The 13,995-nt window shown below is 51.7% G+C and overlaps 1 protein-coding gene across 1 annotated transcript; it reads right to left on the bottom strand.

Moving 5' to 3' along the window:
* Nucleotides 1-3,076: 3,076 nt before the first annotated feature.
* Nucleotides 3,077-13,007, bottom strand: LOC112607149 (pepsin A-1). Its single transcript, XM_025358255.1, has 9 exons — nucleotides 12,768-13,007; nucleotides 12,120-12,282; nucleotides 9,755-9,872; nucleotides 8,757-8,875; nucleotides 7,880-8,079; nucleotides 5,847-5,963; nucleotides 4,708-4,852; nucleotides 4,508-4,606; nucleotides 3,077-3,392 (listed from the first exon to the last, which is right to left on the bottom strand). Exons 1-9 carry the CDS (start codon nucleotides 12,821-12,823, stop codon nucleotides 3,243-3,245), a joined length of 1,167 nt encoding a protein of 388 aa, XP_025214040.1. The 5' UTR covers nucleotides 12,824-13,007; the 3' UTR covers nucleotides 3,077-3,242.
* Nucleotides 13,008-13,995: the final 988 nt, after the last annotated feature.

Raw genomic sequence — 13,995 nt, 5'->3', positions numbered from 1 at the left:
CACCCCTTCAAGTTTTGATAGAAACAGCCACATCATGCTCCTTAGGGTGGTGCCAATTTACACTCCCACCAGCAATGTGTCGGAGTGATCATTTGGGACAGGTGAGGATGGATGGGGCAGGAGACCTGTGAGATTAAAATAACACTCCTAGACAAGTGTGAATGAAAAGGATGGAAGAAGCTGTACTTAGACCCCCAAGGCCCTTAGAGGAAGATGCATGAAGCGGAGGCCTGAGACTGCAGCAAAGGCTTGTGAATTCATCGTCTCTTGTGCAGCAACATAGGGAGGATCCCTTCGGATATGTTGGCACAGGGCTTTCTGGTCAAATGATCTGTCTGATGAGGAAGCTCTTTAGATGCTGGCTGGGTTGAGGAATCCCAGGGTGGGAATGGAAGAGGTGCTGGGAGAGAGAGGCTGAGCTGCAGCTGCTGGGGTTGAGATGGGGGAGGAAGGAAGGATGGGGCCAGGCGCAGGAGAACGGATAGCATCCAGGAAGGCCTACCCATATCCCTGGAGCCTAGCACACTGCCTAGCTTCAAAGTAGGTAGGTGGGAAATGTCAGAAAAAGAAATCCAGCAAAGGAGCCAGGACAGGGTGAAATTCCTTCCCAGAAACTTGAGAAATCCACCTGCTTATCCCATGACAAAATGTGACGAGGATGGAATGTTGGGGGTGGGAGCTGACCCCCCTGTTGTCATTCACGTGGCTTTTGTCAAACCCTCTCCATATCTCATACTCTCATCCTATGTGAGTTATTTCCTTTTAAAAAGTCATCTCTAATCACTCATTCAGCAAAAATTTAGGGACCACCGACTATGTGCCAAGCCCTGCTCTTGCTGCTCGGCTTCAACCCTAAACAAAACAACCACCATCCCTGCCCTTGTGAATCTTAAACACTTAAATGCACGGTTACAAGTCGTGCCAAGTACCATGAGGGTTAAGGTGGGCCCAGGCTCTATGGGAGAGTGGTCAGGGAGGGCTGATCACTTTTACAGGGAAGTGACTTTTTTTTTTTGAGGTGGAGTTTCACTTTTTGCCCAGGCTGGAATACAATGGCGTGATCTCAGCTCACTGCAACCTCTGCCTCCTGGGTTCAAGCGATTCTCCTGCCTCAGCCTCCCGAGTAGCTGGGATTACAGGTGCCCGCCACCACGCCCAGCTAATTTTTTGTATTTTTTTTAGTAGAGACGGGGTTTCACCATGTTGGCCAGGCTGGTCTTGAATTCCTGACCTCAGTTCATCTGTCCACCTCGGCCTCCCAGAGTGCTGGGATTATAAGTGTGAGCCACCACACCTGGTTAGGAAGTGACATTTAAGCCACGTCTGCAGATGCTAGGTGTTAGCAAGTCAAGAAAGAGGGAAAGGCAACCCAGGCAAAGGAAACAGCATGTGCAAAGTCTGGAGGTGGGAAAGCACTTGGGTTATCGTGGCCGTGGGAGCCAGGGTGGAGAGAGCTCAGGGCAGTGGGATCAGAGTGAGGCAGGGAAGGTTTTGAGGGAAAGGAGCACACAGGACCTGGAACTATGCCAAAGATTTGCTGTTTTGTTCCAAAGGCAATGGCAAGAAGGCATTAAGAGTTTTAAGCAAGGAAGGGATGAGATGAAATGTATGTCTCATAAAGTTTATTCAGCTGTGGAAAATGGGCTTGGGAGGGTGAGAGTGACCCTGGGAGACTGGGTATTGGAGCTCACCCCGGCCTTCCTAGAACATAGCTCCAGCCTCTGGCCCTGCCTTCAGCAGACAGCCTGGGTTGGCTGTTACCAGAAGCAGGAGCTATGGAAATTTTCCCAGTGTGCATGCTGAGAGGCCCAGGGCTGTAATAGACTTCCTAGCAAGAGAGAGTCTGAGATCAAGCTGAGCTGAGTTGAAATGAAACAGATCACTTTGCAGCAGGACTTATCAGAGTCTTTGATTGGGAACTGTAGCTGGTGAACCCTGGGGAAGGGCCTAGAATGTAGTGTGTTCTGTACTTATTTTGAAACTATGTTTTCCATTGTACGTTTTGCTACCAAGCTCAGTCTGAGAAACTGCTCCATTTCCTCTTTGCCTTTCTAGGGAATATATGCTACTGAGCGTGCTTAATTCTCTGTCTCACAACCTCTGCTCAGGGAAGTGGAACACCATTCTGTTTGGTTACAGACGGGGAAACAGATGTGTTCAGGGTCTTGTGCCTGGGACCTTGCGGGAGATTGACAGTGAGTCTTGGTCACCAGCAAATCACAGGAGCGTCCTGGAAGATTGTGGTGTGTCAGCTTCTTCCACTTCTGCAGGGCAGACAACACTGCCCTGTCCTGTCTACTTAGGGACATCGCCATTAGTGTCCACCTCTCCTGTCTCTCCTGATTGCTTTCTTTTCCTCATGATCTTTGTCTCTTTTTTTTTTTGAGCTGCAGTCTCACTCTGTTGCCCAGGCTAGAGTGGAATGGTGCGATCTCAGCTCACTGCAACCTCCACCTTCCCGGTTCAAGCGATTCTCCTGCCTCAGCCTCCCGAGTAGCTGGGATTACAGGCATGCACCACCAGGCCCAGCTAATTTTTGCATTTTGAGTAGAGACAGGGTTTCACCATGTTGGCCAGGCTGGTCTCAAACTCGTGACCTGTCTGTCTCAGCCTCCCAAAGTGCTGGGATTACAGGTGTGAGCCGTTGCGCCCAGCCTTGTCATGATCTCTTACTGGTTTTGGGAGAAGTAAGAAGTTGACTCCCTCCACTAAGAGCTTCAGTGCTATTTTTTCTTTTTTTCTCTCTCTTTTCTTTCTTTCTTTTTTTTTTTTTTTGAGATGGAGTCTCTCTGTGTTGCCCAGGCTGGAGTACAATGGCACGATCTCAGCTCTCACTGTCCCTTCTATGAGAAGACAATGAGCCCAGCATTTTTGGCCCCCAGGTCTTTTTATGATGCTTCCAGCACAGCCCCCTGCAGGCCTCTGTCTTCCTGGCTCTATCATGAAGTGTCCGCTGCTGGGGTCACTCTGTTGGGTGCCATCCAAGTGGATGTGGTCATTTTGGTCCCTGCCCTGGCGTTCTAACCCCAGTGATGTGAAGGAAAAAGACCAGCAAAGAGAAGCAGCTTCACAAAACCTGTTTCAGTAGGTTATGTTTTTATTCTACATTATTGGTAAGACAGGGAACAGGGCCAAGACCTCCGCACTCCCCTGGGAAGGACAGTCAGGAGAATTAGATACATCTAAAGTGGGCAGAGGACGGAGGTCAGATCTTCCTGGGAGGTGGCTGGAAAGACTTGGGCTTAAGCCACGGGAGCCAGGCCGACCTGGTTGTTTGCCCTGTCGAAGACAGTGAAGTACTGGCGGATGAAGACATCACCCAGGATCCAAAGCTCTCCAGATTCGGTGGGGACGTCCATGCCCTGGAAGCCGCTGATGCAGCTGCCCTGGCTCTGGAGAAAAGGAGAATAAAAGTGGAGTTGAGACGCCGATTCAGCAGTGACAGGCGCTGGGTGATAAACATCCAGGGCGCCCTGGTCCAGCTGCAAGGCACGTGCAAGGAGGAGCTTCCTGGCTCAGTGTCCAGGGACTCGGCTGTTGTTGGCCTGGTGTCGGCCTGTAGAAGCTGTCCACAGCACAATTGGTGTCTACGCATTACTGGACATTATCTGGCGTTTCTGGCAGGCACAGGAACCCTGACATCAGCATCAGAGCTAAGGGGCTTGGGGAGAATTCAGCTGGTAGGAAGGAGTGTGAAAACCCTGCCCACACAGCCTTTTCTCATGATTATTGTGATCCCGACCAGGGGCAAACTGGAGGAGCTGTTAGCCCTCTTGCCTCACTAAGTCACTGGGCTGTGACCTTGTCTGCACATCACCTGGGGAGCTTTGAACTCCCGCAGCTCCATCCCATTGCTCAGGCCTTGCCCTCTCCTAATGTAATCAGAATCACTGGGGGAGCCCAGGCATCAGTGCTTCTTGTTGAGTAACATCAGTCCACTGGCAAAATCAGTTTTCCACCTGACGTTATAATAATAGAAGGGACAGTTTTCCTGTGGTTTGTATAGCTAAAGATTTGCTACTTGGTGGAGAAGGTAGGAGTGTCGGAAGCCCCAGCCTGTGGAAATGAGGATTTCCATTTGCCCAACCCTTGGTAGCTCTGATGTGATCAGTCTCACTTGGTTAACCTAACCGCACTCTGAGGGTGGGGAAAGCTGCCATGTCTACATTTTGGATGAGAAAACTGAGGCTGAGATGAGTTGTAGCTTGCTGAGAATCAATGGGCTGGTAATTCAGACCCAGGACTTGGACCCAGGGATCCAAATAGAATCCTCTTTTCCCTCCATTAACCTTTGCTTCACTTGTTCCCTTAGGGGGCTGTATCCGAGTTCTTATTCCTGCATTTGTTTGTAATCTGTTCCTTCTCTCCGGAGCTGTCTGGGGCAGATGTTCGTCTGCCTCTGCCTCTCGGCTTCAGCTCGTGGAAGCGCACTTTCCCTCTGCAGGGGGGTACTCTGTGGCCACATTGTGTGTGAGCCCCTCTAGTGGATGGTCCAGAGCCCCCTCACCTGCAGGATGTAGGCACTGGGTGGCACAGGATACTGGATTCCATTGATGGTGAAGACGATGTCGGGCAGGCTGCTGATGGCTGAGCAGCTGACCACCATCTGGAAAGAGTGAGGTGAGAAAAGTTACAAGGGTTTTGGTCCCGTGTGCCTGGCACACCCACTATTTGAGTGTAGAACAGAGCCGTCGGGGCTGGACTCACCTCGCCGTCTGAGTTCTCGCTGGCTCCGATGTCGCTCTGGATGTTGGCAATGGGGCTGGTTGGGCCGGTCAGCAGAGAGGTGCCGGTGTCAACAATGGCCTGGCAGCCCTCAGCGCAGGCGATGGCCTCTCCGTTCATGGTGATGCTGAGGGCAAGAAGCAAGTGAAGGTCCCTGAGCCCTCATGGGTACATCTCTCCAAGGAGGAACCAGGAGGTGACCCCAGACATTTCTTCCCCACCCATCCATTGGCCAGTGCGTGAATTTTCTGTTCCTCTCATTCACACACTCATTCATCCTGCATTCATTTACGCAACAAATATTTTACAAGTGCCTACTCTCTGCCAGGCATGGGAAACGCAAAGCTAAACCAGACAGCCTCACAGTTCCAGGCTGCAGGGAGCTCCCGGCCTGGCTGGCAAGATAAGTTATGGTGGCAGAAGGGCAGGAAGATAAGCCAGGCCTGCGGCAGGGAATAAAACAGGGTCCAGGGTGAGAGGCGGTGGAGGGAAGCAGCCAGGGGAGCAGACACCCAGGGATGCCAGGCAGGTGAAGAGAGAAGGAGGACATCAACAGGGGACGGTATGCGGGGAGGGACAGAGACCAGAGGGCTGGGGCAGGAGTTGGAGGAACTGGTGAAATGCTAGCATGGCTGGGCAGACATGAGGTGATCCAAGTGTCCTGGTTTACCTGGGATGATCCTAGTTTTAGTACTGAAGTCTTTGTCCTGGGAAATTGTTCAGTCTTGAGAAATGACTTCACATAATTTCTTAGCCATTTTGCCCTACTTCTAGACTGAAAGTGACACATTTCCTCAAGTTGGAGGAGCATGTGCTGGGTCCCAGGCCCCTTAAATTGAGATGTGTGGACAGGTGGTCGCCCAGCTTTCCCCAGGGATGCTGGTGGATTGTCCTGCCACCGGGACTAGGAGGACAGTGGCTCGGCTTCCTTGACAGCTCTTCTCTCCTCTGCCAGGGAGGGGGGTCTTTCTGGCTTGGACAACTTCCACCTTCCCCCGGGATTGTGTTCCCCTGTGTCAGCTGTTCCTGGGGGGATTCTGGAAAGCTGGTTAGCTATGAATCCATAAGGAAATGGAATCTGGGGCCCAGGCCTGGATGCTGTCCATCCATGGCAGTCTCACCTGTCCACGGAGATTTGCCAGTAACCCTCGACAGAAACAGGCACCCAGTTCAGACTTCCAGTGTAGTAAGAAGAGTCAATGCCACCAAATATCACCACGCTGCCACTCTGGTCATCGCTGTGGAAAGTGAGGGAAGAAGACATGAATTTCTCTGTTCGTTCATTTGTGTGAACATCTGCTGTTGGCTCCTCAGAGCTACCCTTGATTGGGCACTTGGCAGGCTGTCCTGGGGTGTGACAAATGTGGTTTCTTGTCCTCTTAGGCCAGGGTCCACGCAGTGGACACTGTCACTGTTATTTCCACTTACCATGAGGACACTGAGCCTGAGGGAGGTGAGGTCACCTGCCCAGGGTCACACAGCGGGGAAGTGGTGGAACTACGTTTGGAAGAACACGGGTCTTTTAGGTTGAGTGTGTGGTTTCCACCGTGGTACTCACTCTAGTTGCCATGGCGACCCCAGGGATGTGAATGGGTGACAGTGTCGGCTCTTAAGGACTTGATGGTGGAGATCACTTGTTCTTAGCTGGGAGCAGTTTTACCCCCAGGGCAATGTCTGGACACATTTTGGATTGATTGGGTGGGGGTAGTGGATGCTACTGGCATCTAATGCTTAGAGGCTGGGGATGCTGCCAAATGTCCTACAATGCATGGGACAGTCCCTGGCAAGGACTTGTGCTGGTCTGAAATATTAATAATGCCCAGATTGAGAGACTCAGATCTAGCTGGGGAGGTACAACGGCCCCACGTGAAATATTTAAGTGCTCATAAAGGCAGATTCTGTTTCAGAGCCACCTTGAACATCAACTGGCCAAGAGGAATACATGACAAAGAGCCTTCCTGTTGTAAATTGTAGGAGTCCTTGTTATTTCAATATTCATTTTCTAAATCTCTGCAGTTTCAGGGTAGATGCAGAAGCAAATGTAGATGGCAATAAGAAATCAGTCATCGGAGAACTGGTCATGTATAAAACATGACCCCCTCACTGAACCCACCCACCTTTGCTGTGAACGTCTCACAGTGCAATGCTATATAGCGAGGACCTAGACGTGTAGTTACCAACCGAGGAAACAAGCGAATGACGGCGAACCCTTTCAAAAGAGAAGGACATTCGTGAGTGTTAGAGGAACGTTGAGTGTCTTAAGAAAGTGGATGATGCCCTCAGATATTCTTGCGTAACACTCTAGTCAGCCCAAATTGACATTTGATTTATTCTTCGTTCATTTGTTTGTTTGTTCATGTATTTCTTTGTTCATTCCTAGAATTAGTCCATGGTCACAAATGGAACCTAGGTTTTATTAAATCATAAAAGAAACTTGCTTTCATGATTTAAAAATGTCATCATCCATGATATATCTTGATCAAATCTTTTCATTTTTGTGTTATGGAATTTTGTTCTGTTTTAAGTGTATTCACTTTATTTATTTATTTTCTGAGATGGAGTCTCGCTCTGTTGCCCAGACTGGAATGCAGTGGCACAATCTTGGCTCACTGCAACCTCCGCCTCCCAGGCTCAAGCGATTCTCCCTGCCTCAGCCTCCCGAGTAGCTGGGTGTACTGGTGCCTGCCACCACACCTGGCTAATTTTTGTATTTTTTAGTAGAGACAGGGTTTTGCCATGTTGACCAGGCTGGTCTTGAACTCCTGACTTCAGGTGATCCTCCTGTCTCAGACTCCCAAAGTGCTGGGATTACAAGCATGAACCACCGTGTCTGGCCAAGTGTATTCATTTCAGTGGCATCTTTGGGGGCCAAGTACGACGGAACTGGCACTGAGGGGCAAATGGCTGATGACATTTGAGTTGTGCACATCAAGGGGATAAAGATGCTGGTAAATGACATGGAGTGCACATGGCCCGTCAGAGAGAGACTTGGTACTATCACTCTCCAAAGACACATTTCTCTAGCCTCAAAAATTGACTTGCCAAATCCCTTGCTTCCCAAGACCCTCTCCATCGCAGCCAGCCTTGCACAGCTGCTGCTGGGCCAGAACCTCTGGAGGGGAGGTGGGAGGAGGCCCCTCTCCACCCAACTTACGCGCTCAGGTAGACAGAGAAGAGGTCCTGAGAAACCAGGCCCTGGTCCCAGATGTTGTCAAAGACGGGTGTGGCCCCGGAGGAGGAAATGCTGGGGTAGGCCAGCCCCAGGATGCCGTCGAAGGGAGCATAATACAGGAAGGAGCCGGGTTCGGTCTCGCTCAAGCCGAAGATCTGATTGGTGTCCGAGATGCCTCCAACCTGGGTGGGGGAACCGAGATGATGTTCACACTCAGGTCACGTTCACTGAGCTCTGGGTGCCAGCCTCAGGCCTACAGCTGCCCTGGTTCATCCCATGCAGGACTTGGCTTCCAGGGCATCAGCCCGGAAGGAGGGGAGAGGGACTGTCTCCTGGAATGCTCGTTCCTCTGCTGGAGGTAACCATGGCAGCTGATCTGCAGATGGCCACGGTCTATGACTCAGTGTGAGATTTTGCTGGAGAACAGATTCACTGTGTGTTTGTGTTACGGATGAACAAATGCAAAGCAGACCCCGGGCGAATCAGGGCCTTTGACCCCTGCCATGCCCCAAAAGTAGCAGAGAGGGCTTGTGGAGATTTCCTGACATGGGGGGGCTGCAGGTCGGGAGAAGGAGGAAGAAGAGGAGGTGCTAGTAGAGAATTCAGCCTTTACGGACTCTCCCCACCCTCCATAACATTCTGCTTGGGTGGAGCTGAGGCTGGCTTATGGCTCCCGGCAGCCCACCCTTTTACTCACTGCCACCCGAGCTAGCAACGTCTGTGACATCTCTGCTGCTTCTCCCCCAGCCCGCACCCCCAATCAGGTTACTTTTGTGATCACCGAGACTCATCGTGCTGGAATAAGCTTATTCTGGGGGTGCCTGATGGCGGGATGCAGCGGCAGCCTGCAGGCGCCCACCTGGACAGTGTCGTATCCGAGGATGCCTGTCATGCTGCCAGTGCCGTAGGTGATGGAGACTGTCCCGCTGGTGGACTGGTAGGTGGAGGAATCCTGAGGGTTGAAGCGTTTGTGGTTGGCTGCAAGGGCAAGTGGTGATTGTCAGTCTCAGAGCTGGGTGAAGGTCACAGGCTGGGATGTCTTCCTGGGATGGGGTGCCCTGGCCCCAGGAAGGGCTCTGGAGGTGAGCAGTGACCTTTCCCCCTAGACCCTTGGACCCCGAGAGACCCTAGGTTCTGTCCTGTCTCATTGAACTTCTGGGACCCTTTACTGATGGCAGGTTCCCAGCCAACCCCAAAGGCCTCCCGGGGACTCCCCAGGCCAACATTGAGCTGAGCAGGCTGGTGGCTGCCCAGTGATGAGCGCTTTCACCCCCCAGCCCCCGGCCGGTGCCCCTGTTATGATGTGGAAGAAGCCAGAGGCACCTCATCTTAATTAAAACTCAGGTGAATACATTAGAAGAGGAAGGAACCCACAACACACATTGTTCATGACTTCCAAAGACAAACTCTCTTTCGTTAGCAAACCAATCATTTAAAAAATATTTTTGTTCTTAAAAAAAGGAGCTCAGCACTCATCTCCAGCATGTCCTAGCCAGGCTTTGGAGCCATTTTCTCACACACACTGGACTCTTTCCTGGCGGGCTATTCTACAGCCCTTTGGCCCTGTCTTGCTTTGGGCCCCTACACTTCCTCTCCCAGGCTGTGGTTATTTTGGGGAGCTTCTCTCTCCCCTCAGCCTGGAAAGTCTTTGACTGCAGGGGTCATATCACTCATCCCTTTACCCCCTGGAGCACCTGCGCCCAGTACTTGGCACGTAGTAGGTGCTCAGTAAATGCCTGTTGAGTGGCTCCAACAGGTTTGAGGTGGGAGCTGTCTGAAGCCCACGGGTGTCCAGGGTTCCCCAGGGTCAGCTGGTGCTGGGGAGCGAGAGTGGGGTGGGGCAGGCTGGGAACTTACTGCAGGCGAGACTGTAGCAGTAGACTGAGGGCACCCACAGGTTGGAGGAGCCGGTGTCAAAGATCACGGTGAAATCCTGGGCAGGGGTTCCGATGCCGATAGTGCCGAAGTACTCCACCTGCCGAGGCCGGGACAGGGCAGTTCATGGACCGAGGTGTCTCTGTCAGGGCCTCCCTAAGAGCTCTCTCTGGGTCACCTCCTCGGTTGCCCTCTCTACCTTGTCCTTCCTTCCTCACAGTTCTTGTCTTTCTCTTCCCAGCCACCGCCTTCATCCTTCAAAGCCCAGCCCTGGCGTCCCTTCCTCCTTGAAGTCTTCCCTGATTGCTCCCCCAATTTACCCTCTGCTCTCTCCTAAGCACCACAAGCACCTAACAATCTGCTGCTCCCTCTTCAGCCGTTGTATTCTCTGTCACAGTCTTCCCATCCTTACACCACATGTTCTCAGAGGATGGGGGTGGAATCTTCTAGCACCGGGCAAGTGACAGCTTAAGTGCTTGTGCCTTAAATTGTTTATCAGAAGCTAAGCAAGCCACCTAAAGATGGAAACTTGGCCGGTTTTCTTATTTCTACATCTAGATGTGTGAGCAGGTTGCAAGAAAGGGCATTGCCAGTATTTTTCTTCTTCTTTTTTTTTTTTGAGGCAAGTCTCGCTCTGTTGTCCAGGCTGGAGTGCAGTGGCACGATCTCGGCTCACTGCAGCCTCTGCCTCCTGGGTTCCAGTGATTCTCCTGCCTCAGCCTCCCAAGTAGCTGGGATGACAGGTGTGTGCCATCACGCCCGGCTAATTTTTGTATTTGTAGTAGTGACGGGGTTTCACCATGTTTCCAGGCTGGTCTGGAACTCCTGACCTCAAGTGATCCACCCACCTCAGCCAACCAACCAGTATTTTTCTTCTGAGTGGCAGCATTTTCCCCCCTTGCCGGCTCTGTTCTCGCCACACTGGTCTGCTTGCTGCTCCTTGGCGATGAGCAGTCCCTCCTGCCCTAGGGCCTTTGCACTGGCTATTCCTTGTGCTATGAAAATGTTTATTCTAGATCTTTCTTTGGTTGATCCTTTTTTCAAAAATCAATCATTCAGGTCTCTAGTCAAATGTCCCCTCTGCCAACAGGCCTTCTGTGACCACTTTATCTAAATTTGCCCCCTCTCGATCTTCTTTTTCCTCATACTCCAATTAATTAATTTGTCTTGGCCCTCATCAGTACCTGAAATTTTCCTCCACGCTTGCTTATCTGTCATCCCCTGTAGAATATAAGCTCCAGGAACTTTGCTTATTCACCATCATTTTGGCAACTTGCATAGCCTCTGGTCCATAGAGAGGTGCCAATATTTGCTAAATATTTGTTAACTAAATAAATGCACTAACTAAGCCTCTTACCAAGGGCCTGCTAAGCACTCCAGAAAACATGATTGCGTGAATTCCTGGCAACAACCTCTGTTGGTAGATATTAGTGTTTCTGTTTTCCAGACCAAGAAACGGGCTCAGAGGATTTAAATGTCTTGGCCAAGGTCCTGTGGCTTAGAGGCGCTAGAACCCACATTTGCACCAGGTCTGCTGGATGGCGGAGGCCAATCTCTGAACCACAGTCATCACTGCTCTGTGCCCTCTGCCCTGTGCCAGGCACAGAGGGGACATATGATATCTGTGGGAAGGCAGGGTGTTTGCTGTCGGGTCTCAAATAATAAAGTCAGAGTGATCTTTCTGAACCTCGGATCTGATGTTGTCACCCCCTGTTTGAGATAAATCAGTGGCAGTTAGGATGGAGCCTCTCTCCGTCCACCCCTCGGCTCCTCGGGCCGCAGTCTGCAGCAGCCTTCTTCCCTCCCTCTGGGCTCTCCTTCAAATGCCCTGTGCTCCCGCCTGCACAGGGTTCGGCACAAGTGATCAGGCTGTGCGGAGTTCTGTCATCTTCTCTTGGAAATTCCCGCTCTTCCTGCATGGCTCCCGGGAGGCTCCCTGCCCAAGTGGCAGAGTCTCGCAGTGTGACACCTTCACTCTGTGGTCCTCCTGCTGCCTGTTCTTTTCATTGGTTTGCAAGACTCCTTGATTACTGTCTTTGTCTCCTAGACTATGACTTTGCTCACCGCTGTTTTCCCCTGAGCCCCGCACAGGCCCTGACATGTAACGAGGCGCTCAGAAGGAATAAACATTGCATGAACGAGCGAAGGAATGAATGAATGAACAAAAAGCAGCAGCTCTGAGTGTGAGCTTTCCTGCCTGCCCGGGGCCACTGACACCTAGGGGGCAGACCCTGGGTCACTGCCTGGAGCCTCAGAGCCCCGGCCCGTCCTCCAAGACCCCAGGGAAACTCTCTTTCCTGCGGGCCAAGTCCTCAGAGCCGGCCCCGCCGCTTGCCCACACACTCACATCCAGGTAGTTCTCCAGGGGCTGTTCGTCTATCAGGGTGGGCGCCTCCGCCTGGGGGAAGTACTTCCTGGCTGGGTTGAGGTTGTGCTTCTTCAGGAAGTCCTTCAGCAGGCCATGCTCGGACAGGTTGTGCCTCAAGGACTTCTTTCTGACGAGGGGGACCCTGTGGTTTGGAGGAGGAAGAGGAATTAGGCAAGGATTCTGCTCACCGGGTGCTGTGGCAGCCCCAGAAGGGAAGGGAAGCTGGTCTAAGAGAGGAAGAAGGAAGGAAGGGAGACGGTCCCACATCTGTGCAATAATGGAAAGAAGTTCAGCTGCCTAGTGGTGGAGCTGGAACCAAACCCAGTCTGGACTCTTAACCAGCTGGTCTAAGAGAGGAAGATGGAAGGAAGGGAGGAGCTCCCACGTCTGTGCAATAATGCAAAGAAGTTAAGTTGACTAGGGCTGGAGCTGGGAACCACACTCGGGCTGGGCCTGAGTTTTAACCACGTCTGCAGAGCTGCCTCCCAAAGGTTGGAGAGAGAGGCAGAGAAGGGGGATGGAGACAGCCGAAGAGAGAGAGAGAAAAAAGGGAAGAAGGAAGACACAGGAGTAACGAAGGGTGATGTGGGAGGCAGGCGTCTTCACACCCATGCCACCGGGACTCACTTGTAGATGATGCACTCAGAGAGCGCCACCAGACCCAGCAGCAGCAGCCACTTCATGGTTCTTCCCGGGTCCCAACTCCAGGGAGAAGCAAGACGGGAGGAAGGTGCAGAGCAGCAGCATGAGCTGCCCCTTATATACAACTTGGGTCCCGTCTTATCATTCTCGGAAAGTCACCCGTTCCCCTGATCCCAAACAGAAAAGCTCCTGATAAGATTGTCGCTGCCCCGAGCCAAGTTCTGAGACTGTTCCAGCGGAGGCACTTTCCACTGTAACCTTGCGCCATTGTGGGGGTGGGGGGGGGGTTGCCATGGGGGTGGACCCGCAGGGAGAGAGAGGAGCAATGGCATGGAGGGTTAGTTTTTCTTTTCTTTTCCTTCTCTTTCCTTCCCTCCTTCCTTCCTTTCCTCCTTCCTTCCTTCCTTTCTTCCTTCCTACCTCCCTTCCTCCCTACCTCTTTCTTTCTTTCTTTCTTTCTTTCTTTCTTTTTCTTTCTTTCTTTCTTTCTTTCTTTCTTTCTTTCTTTCTTTCTTTCTTTCTTTCTTTCTTTCTTTCTTTCTTTTTCTTTCTCTTTCTCTTTCTCTCTCTCTCTCTCTCTCTTTCTTTCTTTCTTTCTTTCTCTTTCCTTCCTTCCTTCCCTCTTTTCTTCCTTCCTTCCTTTCTTTCCTTTCCTTCTTCCTTTTTTCTTTCTGACATTCTTTTGCTCTTTCTTTCTGACTGAGTTTTGCTCTGTCGCCTAGTCACAGGCTTATTTCTTAAGCATTGACAAAGGCCCACATTGACACTTTACAAGCTGAGCATTTCCACAAAGTTGGTTACAAGTGCGTTTGACACAGCATTGGACAGATGGGAAGGAGCCCCAGGTGGCCTGATGTGTCCCAGTGGGGCACACAGCTGGGGTTCTTAGAGAGCAGCTCCCCGACTCAGTGATAGGTGGTACTGGTTGTGGTCACTGCTTATCCACAGCACACTGGGGGGTCGGTCATTTGGGACTAAGGACACAATTCCCCACACAAGTTCATTGTGTGAGGTTGTTGGACATCTGTCTAGGCTATGGCACTTCCGGCTTGCTTTTGGTGGCTACTGGGCTGAGTCTGGGAAGGAGATGTGCGCAGTACATGGGGGAGGAGGGAGAGAGCACCGGCAGAATGCTGCCTTCCCTTCCTGGAGGAGGCAAACTTGAGACCGGCCAGGTATTTCTTTGGAATCTGTGTCCCTCCCTTTCTGCACC

The sequence above is a fragment of the Theropithecus gelada genome, chromosome 14 (genome assembly GCF_003255815.1).
Source record: "Theropithecus gelada isolate Dixy chromosome 14, Tgel_1.0, whole genome shotgun sequence".
NCBI classification, from domain to species: Eukaryota; Metazoa; Chordata; class Mammalia; order Primates; family Cercopithecidae; genus Theropithecus; species Theropithecus gelada.
This window is presented reverse-complemented; position numbering and strand designations above follow the sequence as displayed.